Raw genomic sequence first — 22,513 nt, forward strand, 5'->3', positions numbered from 1 at the left:
TGGTGTCCAGGACAGTCTGCGAGTCCCGCAGAAAGAATTTCATTTAAAGGAAACACAGTCACAGGAAATCCAAAAGATCTGCTCCTCCGATTGTTCCACAAATAAAGAAAAAACAAATAAATTTTGCCCCAAAATGAGGAAGAAATGTCGGATCGCACCCACATTCCACTCTCCTCCGTCCTTCCGAACCTTTAAAGGCACTCCAGATTGGTCTCTCGGAAGAAAATTTTCAGCCGTCCGTCCATCCATTCAATGCTGCTGCAGAGTCCTGCTCTTAAAAAAGGTGAAGTAAAGGTCAGGTTCTTGGGGAAAAAGTGCCCTTTTAGCCACGTTTTTTCAACGTCTTCTTTTCTTTCAGGTCAAATTTAAAGTGCATGGATGAGGTAAACTATTAGTTCATAGTTTTGTGTCTTTTTAAACTTTTTTTTATCGTGTTCTTTCATACAAAATGTCTTTTTAACGGGTTTTTCTGACTTTTTCTCAGACAGGGACCATTCTGCCTTGAATCTGCTGCATTTGGGACAGCATACTCTGGACACTGGTCAGGATCTTGTTCTGGTGTGCTGCTGAGGAAATGCCTATCTGGGCCATGTCCCTGGGAAAGGACAAGGAGAAGGATGCTTTAGGACCAACCACCACATACGGAGGGCTGATGTTACCAACAGAGTTTCTGTTTCATTCAAACACACACACACCTGGTACGAGAACACAACTAAAGAAATGCTACAAACAAGTAATAATGCCCGTCAGAAGTTGGACACAGATGCATTTGTTTTTAGAGTTTTATCAACAATTTCCCGTCAGGAGAACGTTTCCCCTCCATGCTACATTTACAGGTGTTACTCACTCCTGAGTCATGTGAACCACAGCTTCTGGACTGGTGTAGCCAGCTGCAGTGAAGTTATTGCGGTATCGCTCCATGCCGATGACCTGCAGCCAGTCCTCCACAGTCCCTGCTGCTGAAGATGCCTCAGGGCTCCCAGGCTCCAGCAGGGTGGCGTTGGGCCTGCAGTGGATGCAGAAAAGAAAGGGTTAGCTGTTTGAGGTGGTGTCTGAACTTTAGATCATAAACCCAAACTATGAGGGGCATATCATGGAAAACCCACTTTTGGGGGCTTTTAACCAAGTGGTATTGTTATTTCCTCAGGAAATATACCCCCAAACCCATGGTGGCTGCATTCATGCCTTTTCCTGTCTCAGCTACAAATTTTCAGATTCTTTGGAAAAGAAACTAAGTGCACCATCAGACCTTTCTCCTCCCCCTAAAGCTAGTCTCAGATCTGAAACCTGCCCCCCCTGGAAGTAGGTCACCAACACCTACATTGTCCTAGTTGTGGGCACAAAGCGGTTGATTTCATGCTGCAGTTCAGAATGTGTACTTCATGTCACAGATGACTGCTTCAAACCAGAGTGGATATTCTGACAATTTACTTCTGCGTTGGGAACAAAATACCACCATAAAAACCTTACATCCACAAAGACTCCTGGAACGGCCAGCACAGGCAGCGGTTCTGTAACAGACTTGGTAGCCCAGTGCTTAGACGGACTACCCGGCACGTAGCTTTGCACAGGTTTTTTCTACGTTTTGCTGCGCTTGCTAGTAAGACGTTTTCAACCCTTTATTGGTGACCTGTTTAAAATACAAGGGCGAACATTTTATGTGCTTTTAGCCGGTGTGAGTCCATTTGAGGTGAGCAGAGTAAATCAACTAAAATGCTGCTTGGAAACGACCACATTGAAAGATCTTTAGAGACACGAAATATTTTGTAGAAAAAAATAAGAAAAACTAAAGTATAAAAACTTGAAACCTGCTTCAGCTGGCTAAAAAATGACTGGCCACACCGGGAGTGAGACCGGCTCCAGGGCCGGGTGAAACAAGACGAAAGGCAGATGTTGTAACTGCTGGTCTACCAAGGCTAGCGCCACAGCAGGCTGGCCTAACCCCGGCTGCACACCGAAAGCATCAGCGATGCGGAACGGTTTACTCGCAACAACCGCTGCACTCCAGGGCACACCAGGAGTCTCAGCAGTGAAGCAGCTTCTTTGCCGTGCTCCTCGCTCGACTCGTGAGATCACACAATCCCCCAAGACTTCAGAGGTTACGGTTTGTTTATGCAATCCACCATTAAACCAAAAAGAAGGAAATCACGTTTGATATCACGGTTTGACGTCATCTATGATGTTGTTCCTCTCCACTACAGGATTAAAGCCATAAAAACACACCGCTGCACTTGTGGAACGATGTTGTGAGTAAATGAGTCGTTAGGTCACACGCATCGTACATATGACAAAGCATTGCTGCAATACTTTTATTTTGAAAATTACCAGGGATTTTACACTGAAACAGTGTGTGATTTCCTGTCTATGTTAACTGCAGTAATTGGCGCATCCCAGAAGCGGCTCGCGGCAAAAATAGAACCAGATCCTATTGTAGCGGCGTGGTGCGGCGTGGCGTGGCGCTTCTTGGACACTAATTGCCGCATCGCTTAGAAGATAATGGATTGTATTTGTAAAGGTGCCGTTCCGCGCCGCTGATGCTTCCAGTGTGCAGTAGGAGTAAGAAGCTGTAGTAGGAGAGTTTTGTCAGAGCGGGCGTGGGCGGAGCTTCACTGAAACTAACCCTTCAGGATGATGAAAATAACTCGTATTTAAGATAAATGACACCTCAAAAGTGCCAACGGTAAGATTTGATCATAAATTGTGCCTACCTTTGCTCTCAAAGCTTTAAAATAGCATGGCCCCTTTAAAGCTTTGAAAGTTTGTTTTTCCATTTAGACTTAGATAATTACCACGACAACCGCAGCACAGAGAAAATATTTGTCTCATTCCTAACTGTCCAGCCATGTTGTGGCTAAATAAACCTTGTACGGTGAGACAGGAACCCCCGAGCTGTAAAGAGCGCCACGCTACATTTCTCCTCAGCGCTTCCTCTTTGAGCAGAACAACATATCTGCCAGGCTTGCCTCTGTTTAGCGTCCTGATGTGCAGGTGCCCTCGGAGACTGGTCCAAGTCAAACGCGGCTCCTCTACAGTGTGACGACACAGATAGTTGCTCTTTATTGAAAGAAAACACACGAGCCGAGCACACCTCGGCGAACTTTACAGCACGGCCGAGTCTCGCTTTCAACCCAGTCGTTCTCTTTCACTGCTTTTCTGAGTGAAACATTAACACGGGGTTGGAAACTCAGAGGGGATTTTCAGAGAGCAGCTCTCTCCAGAAGAAAGAAGTGCTTTCATCAGGAGCCGGGTACGGTCCCAAGGAAACCAGCGACCAATGACAAAGCTGTGAGCGTTAGGTTTCACATCTTCAACTGCCCTAATAAAGCCACTTCCTGTAACATATCAGTGTGAGCAACAACAACACGATCACTTTGAATGAAAATATCTCAGGAGGAGGGCTGTTCTCTGTAATTTCAGGTGAGATTAAAGATGGTGAATTGATTACTGATCATAACGAATGAATCTCTGACCGCAGTCAACAAACCGGCTCCCTGCACCGCCATTCTGTGTAGCGGGGGTGTCTAAGGTGTGGCCTGCGGGCCTTTTGTAGCCCGCAGAGGGATTCTGTTTAGTTGCTGGCTGAAGTTCCAGACATTTGTCCTGTAAGCGCAGGCAGTAGATGCAGATACACACGTTTATATGGTAGGCGTTTTAATAATAAGGGGCCTGATGTAACTAATATACTGGTGAAATATTTCATGATCTCTCCGTGGAAAAGGTTAAGAGCTGACCCAGCTCTACAACGGGAACCGTGCTAAAACCTTCTCAGGTGCCAGCATGTCAGAGTCCCCATCAAATCATCTCTGCTCGTTAGGTGAAACAGATTACACGCAGGCGTCTTCTACCTGCAAAAGTCACTTTTATAGGACTCAGTCCTAATTACTCCACCAGGACTTCCTGGTCCCATTAGGAGTGCGTGCGCGGCGGTGCGACCCACTCGTGCGTGCTCACACGCTCGTTAAAGTCAAACAGACTCCTGCTGCTCTGTGTTGCGTCTGTAAACACACACAGGTCACTGCTAACACGTTCAGCTGCTGGGGAGCCCTGGGGTCGTGTTTGTTTTTAATTTGGCGTTTCAGCGTAACTCTCCGCTCCCTGTAGGAACGGCTGCATTCCTGGGTGTCCTGGGCTTTCGCAGCTCGTCCATTAGAGGGGCAAACGTGGAGAAAAGCAATGCAGTTTGATAGATAACGTGCAAAGAGCGAGGAAATAAAGTAGTAAACATAAATTTATATAACTATACAATCCATTTTACTGCACTTTGTGAGTGTAGCAATTAGCTTCGGATGAATTAGTTGCTTCTTTAAACCAACAAACAACCAAACTGCCCTGTTGCATTTTTTAAAGGTCTCTTTTATATTTTGCACACAATAAATTCAAGCTGAAATGTTGCTGTAAGGACCGCAGGCAGAGCTGACGGGGAGTTGTGGAGCAAATCCTAAAATATTTTTGTCTGGTTTTTCATCTTGTGCTCCACTACAGTGAGTCCCAGTGATCATCAGCCTTCTACTGAAGTAAAAGTACACAATATGTAGACTTTATTTAGTTAAGCAATGAAGCGGTTGTGTCTGCAGCACAAAAACAAGCCTGAAAAACTGTTGTTGTTGTCACTGAAATGCCCAGGCCCAGAGGTAAGGTCAGAGCCGTGGTTCATGGTCTAAACACAGTTTAGTAGCATCTTCTTTACCTGACAGTGGTCTCTCCTCCGGTTCTCTTCAGAGTGCTGGGGTTGCGGATCAGTTTGTCCAGCATGTTGACAATCTGTCCAAACTTTGGCCGGTCTGCCCTCTCCCGCTGCCAGCAGTCCAGCATGAGCTGGTGGAGAGCCATGGGGCAGTCCATGGGCGGGGGCAGCCTGTAACCCTCATCGATCGCCTTAATCACCTGGACAGGAAGCGTGAAAAACATTTAAAAAGAGAAAATCACCTTACGGCATCTGTGCAAAACACCAGATTATGCAAAAACAGACACTCCATTCCGGCAAATCGGTGCAATATTACCGCAACGGTGTGCCTTATAAATGCACCATGCCGGCATGGCGATGCACAAATTTTGTTCTGCCTCGCTTGGTAGTAATGTCGCAGTAACTGTCTGTCTTAAACAGCAATCGCACTTGGTGCAACAGAGGGAGGTGCCATGAGCACGTGGGGAGTTACTGCCGAGCTCCGGCCGGATACTACAACGCAGAAGAAAGTAAACGTGAGCCGTGGGTTTTGCTTTTGTGAACAGAATCAGCTGAGATTATAAACTGGAGTAATGCAGAGCTCCAGGAGCTTCTCTCAGTTAGCGCTGGAGCTCAGATCACCAGAAACTGCATGGGGACGCCTTTAGGAGCAGCTTGTTAAAGAAGTTAATGAGCATGGCTTCAATCGCATTAAAAAGCAAGTTATGTCCAAGATAAATGGAAGTCCGCGGCAGGGCAGGGACCACCCCCATACCCCCTTAATGCCGCCGTCATCAAATCGTTTGTAAAAAGGACACGATGGCACAACATTTCCGCCACAGTCTGACCACTGACCACTAACACACAACCTAAGGCTAAGGCAGCCACGGCGGTGCGTCAAATTGACGGCACTGTTTCGTAAAAACGGCTGCTGTTGCATGACTACCGCGGGATCTGACATCGCTGACAGAACGTTACTCTAATGATCCAAATTGAAGCTTGTTTGTGACCTTTAGCATATGAAGACTTACATCCTGGTTGCTCATGTCCCAGTATGGGCGCTCGCCGTATGACATCACCTCCCACATGACGATGCCATAGCTCCATACATCACTGGAGGAAGTGAACTTCCTGTAAGCGATGGCCTCGGGGGCCGTCCAGCGGATCGGGATCTTTCCTCCCTGTAATTGAATGGTGGGTTGATTAATTAAAGCAGACAGACTCGCACACACACACACACACACACACACACACACACACACACACACACACACACACACACACACACACTCACCCTGGTGGTGTACGCTGCCTCCGGGTCATCCTCCAGCACTCGAGACATGCCGAAGTCAGACACCTTACACACCAGGTTGCTGTTGACCAGGATGTTGCGAGCTGCCAGGTCACGGTGAACGTAGCTCATATCTGACAGGTACTTCATACCAGACGCAATACCACGCAGGATCCCAACCAGCTGGATGACTGTGAAGCGACCGTCGTTCTTCTGTACAAAAACATCCATTAAACGCTAAAGAAAAACTCATTCTTATGAGCAGAATGTTTAGATACAGCATGAAACATACGGTCGTTAGATCACTTACAGCGACGGAGGCTGGGTCGTGGATCGTTCTGCTACTTTCTTCTACCACTGCTCTCCAGCTACACGGTTATTTAAACTGTTAACTATGTTTGCTAAGTGTTTTCTCTCCAGAGACGCTACACTAGGCCCGGCCCTCTGAGGGGTGTGATGCCTTCCTGTTAAAGATGACTTTTCCTCTCCACTGTCGCTGCATGCATGCTTTGTATGTGGGTTGCTGCAAAGTCAGTGACTGGGTTTCCACTAATTAGAAATATGAACTGAAGTAGATGAAGTGTAACAACTAGGCTCAATTGGAACATTTGCTTTGTAAAGTGACTTGAGATGACTTGTGTTATGAATTTAGATTAAACTGAGTTTATCTACCACTTTAATAGCTGATACTTATTACCTATTTTACTTGCACAATGCGTACTGAGTATGCGTCTACATATATACTACCATTGTATTTAGTGTCTTACTTTTACTTTTATTCTTAGTGACTCTTGTACTCTTTCGCTATCTGTGCTGAGCTGTAGTAAAGCACAAACCTCCCTGCTGTGGGATCAATACAGTCTCATCTTAAAGGTTGGTTTAGGCTTGACGCGTCCGCGAGGTCCGCACGGCTCCACGCGGAAAAGTAGCGTTTTAACAACCACGCCCCCTCCACCGTGCCTCCGCACGGCCCAAAATTTCCGCGACGCGCACGTAGGAAATTTTCTAACCACGCGGACGGACGCGGAAAAACAGAGAGGGTGCTCGCTGCAGAACCACAAAGGCGGAGCTGCACCATAAGGTGGAGCTGCACCAGAGTCAGCCCCGCCCATTCACGCAAACTCAGCCTAGCCCACTGACTTCCGTTTGTTTTCCACTTTATCGCAAACTGACCTGACCCACATGAATTACGGCTGTTACTAGTTTACAGTCGTTAATGCTATGTTCTATGCTCCAATTAAACAAGATAAATATAACTTGCTACATGACAAAACCTGCATATATCTCGAAATGAAAAGATTTCTTTTAGCGAATATCTGCCCACAGCAGATCTAACAAAATTGGTGTACAACAGCATATCAGTCTATTGATTGAGCTCTGGTAGTCTAGTGGCAAGATCTTGTGAGTTAATTTTTGCTTTCCCCTCAGCTGATGCTGGTTCGATTCTCGGTGGGGTCGTCAGCAGTCTATTTAGCCAGTTGAAACATTTAATTTGTTTATATTTTAGTTGTAATGTTTATTTTTAGCAAAATATTTATGTCTCTAAAAGTTCTTTGAATTTGGTCGTTCCTAAACAGCATTTTAGTTGAAACTCTGCTCACAAATGGACTCACACTGGCTAAATAAACGAATAAATAAATTAAAAAAACACATTAGTCATTATATGTTAAACGGTATACCAGTAAATTGTTGTAAACATAGTACTGGCAAGTGTAGCTAGAAATGAAGAAAAGAGGTTGTAGACTACCTAAAACTTCCACTGTTGGGAGGCGAACCTGCGCAAACCTGCATGTCATCCTGACTCCTTAACCACTACTCCATCACACCTAACATAAATTATGTGGCGTTACATGTAATTGTGCTTTCCAGAATGTCTCGGAGATGGGTTGTATGGTTTATTGGCGGTGTCTCAGTAGAAGTCATTTCAGAAATAATTTGTCAGAAAATTCACAGAATATCCAGATTTGAGAACCAAGACCAGAGCCGCTTCGGGGGAGGAGACCAAATTGAAGCTGAGATGGGAGGAAAATGTATGAGTGAGGCTAAAAATGGCTTTGGCGTGTTTCTTATGAGGAAATGACAATATAACATGATTAAAAGTTCCAAAAGTTAGATTTTTAATTATATGGAAACTTTACAAAAACTGCTCAATTAACTTCTCATCTCCGTCCTCAATCTTGCATTTTTTTAGCTATAACACCCTCTTTGGTTCCAGAATGCTATCAAGTCTGACAAATGGAAGGAATTGTACTGACTCTGATGGAATGGGTGGGGCTGATTCTGGAATGGGCGGGGCTGACTCTGGTGCAGCTCCACCTTCTGGTGCAGCTCCACCTTTGTGGTTCTGCAGCGAGCACCACTTGGAAAAACATGGCGGACCGGCAAGAACTAGTATGGCAGAGGTTCGTAAATACAGACATTTGTATGATTCAGCTCTCAGAGATCACCGTGATCAACGTGTTGTTAGTAATTCTTGGAGAGAAATAGCTCGCACTGTCGGAAAAGACGAGGACGCTGTTAAAAAATGCTGGAATGCCATGTTGTAAACAGTAATTTCTACTATGGTGTAGTGTTGGATGCATGCCGTAGAGCTCCATGCTGCCCCCTACAGTTTGGGAGAATATTGGATCACCGCAGAGACAAGCCGTACGAATCATAAACGCTGCGAGCCGCATCACCAAGCGGAAAGTAAATGCGTCAAGCACAAACCAAGCTGAAGTAAAATCCTCAGTAAAGAAAATCTACATAAAAACTAAAAACCTTTGTGGTTGTTTTCATACAGTGGTCTCCTGTGTATTTTATTTTGAAATCTGAGCAATTACTGTTTTACGTCAGTCTGAAGTTAGATATAGTACTGCATTACTCGTAAAAACACGTTAGTAGATCGTGTTAGGCTGAACTAAGACTAAGATTCTAAGCAAGTGGAAGGATGTTTTAATGACTTTTAAAAGCTAAGAAGCTTTTAGTTGTAACATCTGCCCGTTCTGTCTTCACATTCATGTTTCAGATGCTTTTGCAACAATCTTATGTTAAAGTGACTCAAATGATATTTTTTTGCATGTAAACACAAAAGATCTTCAACTTCTAACTTCATACTTTCTCATTTAACTTTCAGTAACCCCTCCCACCCCCATCATATGATCACTGATGAAGAAGGTTATTACCTTCATGTAACTGAGACAGATCTTAACATTCATGTTCACAAACCTTCTTTATTGCTATGAAATTGTATTTGATCTGTTTTTAACACAGTTGCTTAGTTTTTTCCTAGGTCTAATGTTCCTCTCCCGTCAGATCCTGCACATTGTCAGGCATCGGTGAAAACTCAGGTGTGAGGAACCACAAGCCAAAGGTGAACCCAGCAGAGCAACCCCAAAACCCAGAGAGCCTGTGAGTCGATCAAAGTGTTTGTGAACCGACACTTGTTACTTCAGCGGATGACATTAAACAGATTAGATAGCGATCGTTCTGCACATAAACACACGTGTGTGCACACAGACGCGCATGACTGACCCTCAGGAATGCATCCAGCGATCCGTTTTCCATGTACTCCGTGATAATCATCACTGGCTTACCTAGAGGGTGAGAGTGAGAGAGAGAGAGAGAGAGAGAGAGAGAGAGATCACCAACACACATTCAGAGGTATCACCAACAGAACAGCACATTTTGTGTTGATGCAAATATTAACTGGATGCATTACACAAAATCCAATCTCCCACAATCCCCCAGACTCTCTTTTTACATCCCTGATTGCCCCTTTGCCCTCTCTCTCATTTGTCAAATTTCAAGGCATCTGTCACTCTCAGCTTGCTCTTCTTCTTCCCTCCTCCCCTCCTTTGCTCACCCTCTCCAACTCCCCAGAACCTGGCCACTCCTCTCTGGCCTTTTGCACCCCCGCTCCCCGTCTTCCTCTTTTTGTGTCTCTGATGGGAGCGTCTGTCTAAGAGTCTGAGTTGGGGCAGGCAACGGTTTGGATGGATATTCCCTGGTGGGTTTTCTGAGGTTGAGTAGGATGGGATGGGAAGAAAAGAGATGGAAAGTAAGAAATAAACTATGACCAACTGGTTTGTGTTCATCCCAAAATGGCAGCTAGCTGGTGCCCAACCAGCCGTGGTGACAACACATGTCATGTCTGTCCTAGGAAAGCCTTCTCCTTTGTGTTAAGGTGGACTTACAAGCTTATTGCTTTGCAGATTTAAAACTGCTGATTGGAGGAGGAACATGCTTGTGTTCCTTTACAGGAACGCAACAGAAATCCAAGCTAAGGTGAAGTTCCTCCACCATTTCAAGAGGCAGCCACCTTACTCATAGAGTGATTGGCACCCCATTAATTACGGGGGAATCCAGTGATGCCACAAAAACAGGAAGTTGAGCTGAAGTCGGGCATTCTGTGGAGCCCTTTTTGTCAGCCATCTTTGTTCCCTTTGTTGTGCACCCTTGCTCTAGGGCAGCTTGTGATTGACAGCTTTGCAATCAAGTCTGAGGAGTGTCTGACCTGCGACCTTAAACTCTCGCCTTCACAACCCCACCCTCTTCCCTCCAGCTCCATTTGCATGCTAATGCCTTGTTTGGTGAATGCACCCTGCTGCCTTTGGCATTGAACCCCAGGGAAGAGGTGCATCAGTGGGCCGATTATCACCTGCCAACCCAACAGTGGAGTCTGGGGAAAATGCTAGCTGGGGGAACTTTGGGGCCAAATGTTCTCTGAAAGCCCAGGCTTTTGCAATAAAAGCAAGATCGGCTTTTAGGAGTAGGTCCTTCTATTTAATTAGTATTTTCTCACTATATGTAAATCAGTTCTTATACATATCACCTCTAATGTCAAACTCTAATGGAGGCTGCATTTTAACTGCACATGACAGAAACATTAAGTGTATGCCTGACTGAAGATGGTGGACTGCAGCCTGCAGGGTTCGGAGACAGATCTTTGCACATTTATGTACTTTAGAGTATATTTGGACTTCCTCCATTATTAATAAGCCTTAATTGGCTCTGTTGGACACGCCAGCAAACTGAAGCCAGATTGAGAATTCCTTTTAAGTTGGTTGAAATGGAGAGTGGAATGCAATTGAAATAATGGACTTTTAATAGATTTCACTGACACCCTCAAGTGTGAAGGACCCATTTACTCGAACCTCGCAGAAGTGGAGTTATCAGATGCCCCCTTGCTTTGGCTTTCATGTCAGCTTCTGTCACTGCTGCGCCGCCGATCTGCTTGTCTTTCATGTCTCTGCTTTGTCTCGCTCTGTGTCTTCCTCTTCAAGCCAGTTCAGTTATTCCAACACCGCCGCCTGCTTTCTCTGTTTGTTGTTTGTCTTTCCTCCCAACCATAAACTCCTAACCGCCTCCCTGTCTCTCCCTCTCGGCCTCCGTTTGTAACTTCCATGCTTGCCACTTGTGTCCCGTTTCTTTTTCCGTCCTCCTCCTCTTGTCATCTGTACAGCCATTCCTTCTCGCTCCATCTCCTCAACGTCTGGCAGGTCATGTGATGTGATGTTAGGTGATACGCAATTCTACCTGTGCTGCTGTTCACCTTCAGCTCTGGCTGGAAAACATGTCTGTTTGGCTCACGTATGTCGAATATGTGTGTGTGTGTGTGTGTGTGTGTGTGTGTGTGTGTGTGTGTGTGTGTGTGTGTGTGTGTGTGTGTGTGTGTGTGTGTTTGAACATCCGTGTGTGTGAAGCCAATATGTACAACAGTGGTGGAGACAACATTATCTGGCACTGACATGGCCGGGCTGTTGTGTCTTCATGCATTAAGGCACCTCATCCATCTAGCCATGGCTGGCTATCAGCCACAGTAACACACATGCATGAAACCAAAGTGCTGGACACACACACACACACACACACACACACACACACACACACACACATTCAACTATCGTCTAACAAATGCCACCATGGGTAGGTGTAAAGAGAGGGAGTGCAGAGAGAGAGCGAGTGCACCGAGGACAGAAGTGGGGAGTTTTAGCCGGTGTTGTGTGACCATGCAAAAGCAGATAGAGGAGGGATAGGGTATCACTCCCTAACCCCAAACACATTTACAGCTGACACCATGATTAATGAGTCTAGAGCTGCGCTAGAGGGCCTGTTTCTGCACCCCCATTAGACGAACCCTCCCCCTCCACGTCTCCCAAATGCCCAGCAACCTCTAACTCTACTGCCCCCACACTGCCAGTGTTGGACCTTTTCCATCTGGTCACCTACAAATACCATCTATGAGACGTTTGAAATCCACACATAGAACTTTATTGCACAATCTGTCATACAGTCGAATAGAAGCCACCAATTACTAATGATACCTTTCACCTTCCTAAGGCAGCAGCAGCCAACAGGCAGCCAGAGAGCTGCATCTTTCTGGCTTGTGAGCAACATTTAGTGGCCCCAAGCTTTAATTCTGTCTTGGTATTCATGTTGCCGATGCAAGGCAGCATGGTGTTGTATGCACAGCTCGTCACTGATGACCTGCAGCGTGTGCTTCAAAGGTTCACTCACTCAGCAGTGAGAGTTTAGCATAGTCCCCCTCCACCCACCCCCCACCCCCACACACACACAAAACACTCTTGTTCATTTACTAAACATCTCACAAACCATGTGATGAATATCTGTGAAACTCTGGGAATGCTTTATTGAATGATATATTGTTTACAGTGGGATGCAAAAGTTTGGCAGCCTTGTTAATCTTCAAGATTTTCCTTAAAAAAATCGTTGGTTGTTACGATAAAAACTTGACGCACTTTACACAAGGAGATGCTGCATGTGAGAGTGATGCAGAGGAAGCCCTTTCTCCTCCCACAGCACCAACAGAGCTGCTTGAGGTTTGCTAAAGAACATTTGGACAAGCCAGCTTCATTCTGGAATAAGGTGCTGTGGACTGAAGAAACTCACTGAGTTATTTGGGCAGAACAAGGGGCGTTACTCATGGAGGAAAAAGAACACAGCATTCCAAGATAAACAACTGCTACCTACAGTAAAACATGGTGGTGGTTCCATCATGCTGTGGGCTGTGTGGCCAGTGCAGGGACTGGGGATCTTGGGATGCATGGATTCCACTCAATATCAGCAGGTTCTGATGATCAATGTCCAGGAATCAGTGACAGCACTGAAGCGGCAGCGGGGCTGGATCTTTCAACAAGACAACAACCCTTAACACTGCTCAGCATCTACTAAGACGTTCATGCAGAGGAACACGTAGAACATTCTGGAACGGCCATCTTAGTCCCCAGACCTGAATATGACTGAAAAGCTGTGGTGTGAGTTAGAGAGAGCTGTCCATGCTCAGAAGCAGCAGACCTGAATGAACTAGAGATGTCTTGTAAAGAAGAATGGTCCAAGATACCTTCAGCCAGAATCCAGACTCTCATTAGAAGCTACAGGAAGAGTTTAGAGGCTGTTATTTCTGCTAAAGGAGGATCTACTAAATATGGACTTCATTTCTTTAAACTTAGTTTCACATTTGAAATATCAATGTGTGTGTCTCCTAAATTATATATTTAACTTAAATGTTTTATCGTAACAACCAACAATTAATACAAGAAAATCATGAAGATTAAAGCCTAGTTTATGCTTCCGCGTCGGCACGGAGACACGCAACGCCATTATCCGTCCTTGCGAGCCTGCTGGAGAGCCCTCACAAGGACGGACGGAGTTGAGTTCTGTTTTCTAAACATTCATCAAACAAGACGGTGAATGCAAGCTTGTGATTGGTCAGGATGCCACTTTCGTCAATAGTACCGCCATTGCTCCCTCAAAAACAATGATATCTAGCGGCAGCCCCACCCCGTGTCGAGTCTACACTTTCCGATCTGAAATCTCTGCAGCAGAAACCGTCTGAAAGAGGGAGGGCTAACTGGTAGAATGTTTTGAGCTGATTGAAGGACGTGCAAGGTAGTGCCCGGCTGGCACTGGCTACCGTATTTTGTCTTTAGCCAATCGCAGTAACTCAAATGTCGTTCACCATGTGTGCCTGGAAAACAACAACAACAACTTGCTCAAACTTCATCTATTCACTCACGCAGAAATTACCATGTCTTTGGGTGATTTCTGCCAGTTTTGCGAGAAGATTATGCGCATAAATTGCAGGACTTCCCCTAGCGCTTTTACAGACTTTGCTTGGTCGACGGCCAGACTAAGCGTGCCCCCTCCCCAGCCCTACCTTCTTCGCTGTCACGGACAACGCGAAGCAGCGAAGCGAACCAGGGGCCTCCACTCTGCTGACACTGACGAGAGACGGTAGCGAAGCAATCCCTCGACCACCCACCCGCGCTCTCATGGTCCGGCCCGCAAGGCTTATCAAGTTTTCTGGGGAAAACCCTGAAGGGTGTTTTAAGTCACACAGTTATGTTATTCAAAGCTACATCGACCCAGCAGACATCCGGACGTTTAATGACCAAACAAAACAGCCTCAAACTGAGACGTTCTGCCATGGTTGAAAAATAGTTTGGTGGTCTGACAGTTTGAACTGGAGCGTTACAAGATGGATTCTCCTGAGTTTGGAAGACTCCAAATCTCACGAGAATTACTCTTGTAGCGCAAGGTTATAGATTCAGTCCTTTTACTAATAACTGAAACTGTTGTGAAAACAAGAGTATAATTCATGCAGAACCCACATTTGGTGACCACACCCTCCAGGTGGATGATATTGGGATGATCAAACTGGCCCATGATGCTGGCTTCGGACAGGAAGTCCCTTCGCTGCTTGTCGGTGTAACCGGCCTTCAGCGTCTTTATGGCCACGCAGATCTCTCTCTTGCCCGGCATCTTCAGTCGGCCACTGCAGACCTCACCAAACTCCCCTGAGAACACACAAGCTGCACTGAAAATTCAATGATGCACAAGCAGACGGATCCACTGACAATAAATCAGGACCAAATGGCCCGTGTTTGTGTGCAAAGTTGTGCAGGGTTCCACTAGACATTGATCAGGGTCTCTAATCCCTCCTGCTCTTATCCACTGGACCAGAAAAAGCAGGAAATGGATATTGATTATTTTGCTTTATTATTTTGTCATTGAATGACTTTACTCAAGCCACAGGAATAGCACAGACAACATCTTTAGCTTCTGCTGATTCATTTCTTGAAGACCCATCTGGAGGTATACCAAACAGCGTTGTCTTGGAATACAGTGTGTTTAATATTTGATGTCCTCGTGTTACAGCAAACAGGTTACTGGGAAAGAAATCTCACCGATGCCAATGACTTTCTCAATCTTGATACAGGATGCGTCTATCTCTTTGGCGAACTCCCTGACCGCCTGATTTGGATCCTCGTAGGTGAAGGGGTCAACATAAATCCTTACTCCTGAGAAAAGTGTAAAGGAAAGATGGAAGGAAGGAAGAATAGAAGAGGGAGGTTTATTCGTGCCAGCAACTCTACTCCAAACTCCCCATCTGGTCTTTATTTTCATCATGCTGGAGGCTACACCTCTTTCCTTTCTGGATCTCCTCCTCCTCTTTTCCTCTCTCCATACCTTACTTCACACTGGGACTCCATTGCTTTTTATGCCACTCTGGCTGAATCCAGTGAAGATGGAGCTCATTACCTTGAAATTCTTGATGCATGCAAATAACAATGCTGATGACTTGATAATGAGGTGTTTGAAACATGTTAGCAAGCAAGCACATTAAATTCAGAATAGTTTTCTCCCCATTATATGGGCTCCATTTGCAGTCTGCAGAGCACACGAGCACACCTGACAGCTCTAATGTATCTCAGTTATAGAGAGCGTGGATGGAGTGTAAACTACAAGTTACCTTGATGCAAGTGTTTCTCTTCATCAGAGTCCTGCTTGGCCTTGCTGTACTTACTCCTTCTGGGGGCAAAGAAGCAGTAAAGTCAGGGTCAAACCAAAAGGCAAAGACTGAAAAGACATGGATCATTATAGCGTAGCTCAGGTGTGCAATAGAAAGGAACAGAAACCAGAACACATCCCTGCTGAAGGAACCAGCATATGTTGTGTTTTGGTGATAGGACGGTGGACCACCAGCTGAACCATCACCAAAACACAACATATGCTGGTTAACACCTACGTTGGGCTTTGCTGGTTTCTTCAGCAGGGATTAGTTGTCGAAAGAGAAAAAATAAAAACATTTGTGAAAGTCTTCTGACCACAGTTTAATGAGACGTTATCATTACAGAGGAGCAAATTGAACATTTTAATAAGTTTTATGGCAAAATTACTACATTTGTAACAAAAAAATTCCCATTAGCTTTACAGTCTTAAGAGAAGGTAGAGTGTCTGCCCTGGGACTGGGCGATCGGGGTTCAAATCCTTGTCCGGTCATACCAAAGACTTAAAAAATGGTACCCAGTGCCATCCTGCTTCACACTCAGGTTTAAGGAGTTGGATTGGGGGATTAAACCACCAAATAGTTGCTGAGCGCAGCCACAGCTGCAGCTCACCGCTTCCCACGGGGATGGGTCAAATGCTGAGATGATTTTCACCAGTGTGTGATGACTACTGTGACATTAACTTTAGGATGGGATAGACAAAAGGCTAGTTAGCTAGCATTAAGCCTGATGCTAACACAGGTGTCAGCGGTTTGAAAGTTCATGACTCAGAAATAAACTAAATCAAAACTACAAGTTTGAAACAAACTCTGGGATGTGCCGCACCAAAACGCAAGTTAATTAGCTTAAGTACGTAGCTTGTAGCAGTTAGCTGAACATCAAAGGAAAAATTCAAAGCCAATTCCTGGCAAATATGCTTAAATAACAAGCATAAACTGAATATTGTTTGTTGCATTTAAAATAAAGCTTGTGCATGCGCCAGCCAGGACTGCTCATTGTGAATCAAAGCCTGGACAACCAGGTCCAGATTCAGGCTTTTAGCTAGGCACTTAAGACTTGTGCCCGTCTTCTATCACTAAACAAAATGATTCTTCACGCGACTTACAGTTTTATATTCAAGAAAAACAATATCAATATAGATATTTATCTCTAATTATAATTAGGGATGTCCTGATTAGCAGTTTGGGCTTCTGATCCCGATCCAACCTTTTAACTTCAAATCCGATCCGATTTCCAGTCCCGATCCGATAGTTTGCCTTTACTACTGAAATTTATAAAGCTGAAACACATTTTTAGTAAGTAACTCAAGTTAACTTTCTAAGACTAATTTCATTAATAAGCATAATCTGTAATGATTCCACCCTGTTCTGCCACGCCTGTCATGTTCGGTTTTTCCTTTCTGCCAGTCCTCCTGTTAATCAGCTTCACCCAGTTCACCTGAGCCCTGCCTGATTGTCTCCTTGCTGCACCTGTGCGCTCCTCCTTTTAAGCAAAGCTCAGGCTCTGTCTCCCTGCCAGATGATCGACAGCCTTGTGTCCGTAGAGACTCCAGCGATATTTTCAACCAAGCCTTTTGACCACGTTTTGTGTCCACGGATTCTGCCTGCCTTGCCCCTCACGGATTCTCTCGCCCATCTGTCACCTGGACCCCGACCTTGGCTCTGAACTTTGACTACTGATCCCTGCTCAACACCTTGATAAGAATTGCTGACTTCTGTCTGTTTGTGTATGGCCTTGCCTGTATCTCACTCTGACATTGGATTTTTGGATACTTGAACTTCTGTGGGCTGTACTAATTGTCTGTGTCGTTTTGAGGAGAGAAGTTGAATCCTCCTCCTTGAACCGTCACCTTATCGTGGTGGAGGAGTTTGAGTGCCCTAATGATCCTAGGAGCTATGTTGTCTGGGGCACTTAGTGCCCCTGGTAGGGTCTCCCATGACAAATTGGTCTTAGGTGAAGGGTGAGACAAAGAACGGTTCGAAGGATCTTTCATGGCGGTGAAAACGAAGAGTCGGAGTACCCGGCCCGGAGGGTTACCGGGGTCCCACCCTGGAGCCAGGCCTGGGGTTGGGGCCCGTGAGCGAGCGCCTGGTGGCCGGGCTTTCGCCCATGGGGCCCGGCCGGGCCCAGCCCGAACCGGATACATGGGCTCGTCCAACTGTGGACCCACCACCTGCAGGAGGAACATGAAGGGTCCGGTGCAATGTGAATCGGGTGGCAGACCAAGGCGGGAGCCTTGGCGGTCCAATCCCCGGACAAGAAAACTAGTTTTTGGGACATGGAACGTCACCTCGCTGGCGGGGAAGGAGCCGGAGCTTGTGGCAGAGGTTGAGCGGTACCGGCTAGATATAGTCGGACTCACCTCGACACATTGCATTGGCTCTGGAACCCGAGACCTGGAGAGGGGTTGGACACTCTACTTTGCTGGAGTTGCTCCGGGTGAGAGGCGGAGGGCTGGGGTTGGCTTTTTGTTAGCCCCGAGACTCTCTGCCTGTGTGTTGGGGTTTACCCCGGGGGACAAGAGGGTAGCTTCCTTGCGCCTTCGGGTCGGGGAACGGGTCCTGACTGTTGTTTGTGCTTATGGGCCAAATATCAGTTCAGAGTACCCACCCTTTTTGGAGTCCCTGGGACGAGTGCTAGATAGTGCTCCATCAGGGGACTCCATTGTCCTGCTGGGGGACTTCAATGCTCACGTGGGCAATGACAGCTTGACCTGGAGGGGTGTGATTGGGAGGAACGGCCCACCTGATCAGAACTCGAGCGGTGTTTTGTTATTGGACTTCTGTGCAAGCCGCAGTTTGGCCATAACGAACACCATGTTCGAACATAAGGACGCCCACCGGTACACTTGGTACCAGGGCAGCCTAGGTCACAGGTCGATGATAGATTTTGTAGTCGTATCATCTGACCTGCGGCCGTATGTTTTGGACACCCGAGTGAAGAGAGGGGCGGAGCTGTCAACTGATCACCACCTGGTGGTGAGTTGGATCAGATGGCAAGGGAACATGCCGCGTAGACCTGGCAGACCCAAACGCATAGTGAGGGTCTGCTGGGAACGCCTGGCAGAAGAACCTGTCAAGACGGTCTTCAACTCCCACCTCCGGCAGAGCTTTGACCACGTCCCGAGAGCAGTGGGGGACATTGAGTCCGAGTGGGCCTTGTTCCACTCTGCGATTGTCGAGGCGGCTGTTGCTAGCTGTGGTCGTAAGGTGGCCGGTGCCAGTCGTGGTGGCAACCCCCGTACCCGCTGGTGGACACCAGAGGTTCGGGGAGCCGTCAGGCTGAAGAAGGAGGCCTACAGGGCGTGGCTGGTCTGTGGGTCTCCGGAGGCAGCAGACAGGTACCGGATAGCCAAGCGGGGTGCAGCAGTGGCAGTTGCCGAGGCAAAATCTCGGGCGTGGGAGGAGTTTGGTGAGGCCATGGAGAAAGACTATCGATCGGCTCCAAAGAGGTTCTGGCAAACTGTCCGGCGCCTCAGGAGAGGAAGGCAGCAACTCGCTCACACTGTTTACAGTGGGGATGGGGAGCTGCTGACGTCAACTGAGGCTATAGTCGGACGGTGGAAGGAATACTTTGAGGAGCTCCTCAATCCCACCAATGCGCATTCCGAGGAGGAACCAGAGCTGGGAGGCCTGGGGATGGACTGTCCGATCTCGGGGGCAGAAGTTGCTGAGGTAGTCAAACAACTACACAGCGGCGGAGCCCCGGGGGCGGATGAGGTTCGTCCTGGGTATCTCAAGGCTATGGATGTTGTAGGGCTGTCATGGTTGACACGTCTCTACAACATTGCGTGGTCATCGGGGGCAGTTCCTAGGGAGTGGCAGACCGGGGTGGTGGTCCCCATCTTTAAGAAGGGTGACCTGAGGGTGTGTTCCAACTATAGGGGGATCACACTCCTCAGCCTCCCTGGTAAGGTCTACGCCAAGGTACTGGAGAGGAGGGTCCGATCGATAGTTGAATCTCGGATAGAGGAGGAGCAATGTGGTTTTCGTCCTGGCCGTGGAACTGTGGACCAGCTCTATACCCTTGCAAGGGTGATGGAGGGGGCATGGGAGTTTGCCCAACCAATCCACATGTGCTTTGTGGATTTGGAGAAGGCTTATGACCGTGTCCCCAGGGGCACCCTGTGGGGGACGCTCCAGGAGTATGGGGTGGGTGGCTTTCTGTTAAGGGCCATTCAGTCCCTTTACCAGAGGAGCGTGAGTTTGGTCCGCATAGCCGGTAGTAAGTCGGACCTGTTCCCAGTGAGGGTTGGACTCCGCCAGGGCTGCCCTTTGTCACCGGTTCTGTTCATCACTTTTATGGACAGAATTTCTAGACGCAGCCGTGGTGTGGAGTGTGTCGAGTTTGGTGGCAGGAGAATCTCGTCTCTGCTTTTTGCGGATGATGTGGTCCTCCTAGCTTCATCCAGCTCTGACCTTCAGCTCTTGCTGGGTAGGTTCGCGGCCGAATGTGAAGCGGCTGGGATGAGGATCAGCACCTCCAAATCTGAGACCATGGTTCTCGACCGGAAAAGGGTGGCTTGCCACCTCCGGGTCGGGGGAGAGGTCCTACCTCAAGTGGAGGAGTTTAAGTATCTCGGGGTCTTGTTCACGAGTGAGGGTAGGAAGGATCGGGAGATCGACAGGCGGATTGGTTCGGCGTCTGCAGTGATGCGGACGCTGAGCCGATCTGTCGTGGGGAAGAGGGAGCTGAGCCAGAAAGCCAGGCTCTCGATTTACCGGTCGATCTACGTCCCAATCCTCACCTATGGTCATGAGCTTTGGGTAATGACCGAAAGAACGAGATCGCGGATACAAGCGGCCGAAATGAGTTTCCTCCGTAGGGTGGCCGGGCTCAGCCTTAGAGATAGGGTGAGGAGCTCGGACATTCGGGAGGGACTCGGAGTAGAACCGCTGCTCCTCCGGATCGAAAGGAGCCAGTTGAGGTGGTTTGGGCATCTGGTCAGGATGCCTCCTGGACGCCTCCCCAGGGAGGTGTTTCGGGCATGTCCTGCCGGCAGAAGGCCCCCGGGTCGACCCAGGACACGTTGGAGAAGTTACATCTCCAATCTGGTCCGGGAACGCCTTGGGGTCCTGCCGGAGGAGCTGGTGGACAAGGCCGGGGAGAGGACGGCCTGGAGCTCCCTAGTTGGGATGCTGCCCCCGCGACCCGGACCCGGATAAGCGGAGGAAGACGACGACGACGACGAAGTTGAATCCACTGAGACTATGGAGACTTTCTGTGCTCTACATTTTATTTATTTCTACTCTGAACAGAAGAGGATTAGAGCCACTGACCAGAAAAGAAAAAGAGAATTCTTACTTAGAATTCTGACTTTTTTTCCTCAAAATTCTGACTTTTAATCTCGGAATTCTGACAGGGAATTCTGGGGAAAAAGTCAATTCTCTTTCTCTTTTCAGTGGCCCTAATCCTTTTCCGTACCTCTGACTTTACAGAAGGAACTGACATTTGTTTAATACAAATTTTCTTTTCGTGAGGAATGTTTACCATTCAACTCTCCTGAACATCTATCTGTCTAAAAAAATAAAGAAAAAAAAATCTATCTATCTATCTATCTGTCTATCTATCTATCTATCTATCTATCTAAGCATGGTCCTGTATCTAGTTAAAGGATTTCTCATGCACATTTACTGCAGTAATAGTCGTACATTTATGAACCCGTGCAGGGTTTCCCTCAGAGCCAGTGGATTCTGAAGGATATATGGTGTAGAGAACGCAGGCAGGAATAAAAACTATGAATCAATCCTGGAGAAGATGCTCCTAAATCCCTCTAATCCCTCAGCAGCCTGACACCTGTGCTCGTATTTATAGGTCGGTGATGGAAATGACCAGATGTGTGAGACATTGTCCTCCCCTCTAGTTGGGCAATGATGGTAAATGGTAACATGATTTTCACACACACACACACACACACACACACACACACACACACACACACACACACACACACACACACACACACAAACAATCACAGGAAGACGGCAGCAGCACAATAACAGTGACCATCACATGCATATAAAAAGGCTGAGACAACAACCTGCTTGGCTGAAGACAGAGGCAATCACACACACACACACACACACACACACACACACACACACACACACACATACACACACACACACACACACACACACACACACACACACACACACACACACACACACACACACACACACACACACACACACACACACACAAACACCTATATCCATATCATGACCCACAACACTTCCTCAGCATTTGAAAACTAAACTTTCCATTTTTTGCTACATAACAATATGAGCACACACACACACACACACACACACACACACACACACACACACACACACACACACACACACACACACACACACACACACACACACAGAGGAGAGGGTGGTTAACACCCTGAGGTGTGACAGCCCCATCTGCATGTAATTCATCTGTGTGACGGCGCTTCGTCCTGCTGGCTGGTTAACACTCTCAGATTGGGTCACTGAAGATCCACCTGATGCCACTCCATCTCTCTCTCTCTCTCTCTCTGCTCTAACACCCACTTTTTGCTGCCTGCTTATCTCACCGTTCCTCCTGTTGCTCCGTCTTTTACTCCTCCATGTTTTCCTCAGCCCGTCTCTCTCGTTTGTCTTTGTGACAGTCAAAAAGTCGCAGCGGGGGAAAAAAACTAGCAGCCATGATTACCACCACAAACTGAGAGATAGGGGAGAGTGACAGGGAGGGAGAGGAGCGGGGAGACGAGAAGATGGGGAATGAGAGGTCGCT

The 22,513-nt window shown here is 47.2% G+C and overlaps 1 protein-coding gene across 1 annotated transcript in view; it reads right to left on the bottom strand.

The window, feature by feature from the left end:
• Positions 1 to 252: 252 nt before the first annotated feature.
• The window catches only part of epha4l (eph receptor A4, like), a 100,790-nt gene continuing 78,529 nt past the window's right edge, over positions 253 to 22,513 (bottom strand). Inside the window, exons 10-18 of the mRNA XM_054742968.2 lie at positions 15,709 to 15,767; positions 15,143 to 15,256; positions 14,567 to 14,752; positions 9,468 to 9,529; positions 5,958 to 6,167; positions 5,695 to 5,844; positions 4,688 to 4,884; positions 848 to 1,006; positions 253 to 595 (exon numbers count right to left, since the gene is read on the bottom strand). Coding sequence (XP_054598943.2) covers positions 481 to 595; positions 848 to 1,006; positions 4,688 to 4,884; positions 5,695 to 5,844; positions 5,958 to 6,167; positions 9,468 to 9,529; positions 14,567 to 14,752; positions 15,143 to 15,256; positions 15,709 to 15,767 — 1,252 coding nt within the window. The 3' untranslated portion in view covers positions 253 to 480. The remainder of the gene's footprint in view (positions 596 to 847; positions 1,007 to 4,687; positions 4,885 to 5,694; positions 5,845 to 5,957; positions 6,168 to 9,467; positions 9,530 to 14,566; positions 14,753 to 15,142; positions 15,257 to 15,708; positions 15,768 to 22,513) is intronic.

This window comes from Nothobranchius furzeri, chromosome 13 (genome assembly GCF_043380555.1).
Source record: "Nothobranchius furzeri strain GRZ-AD chromosome 13, NfurGRZ-RIMD1, whole genome shotgun sequence".
Classification (NCBI taxonomy): Eukaryota; Metazoa; Chordata; class Actinopteri; order Cyprinodontiformes; family Nothobranchiidae; genus Nothobranchius; species Nothobranchius furzeri.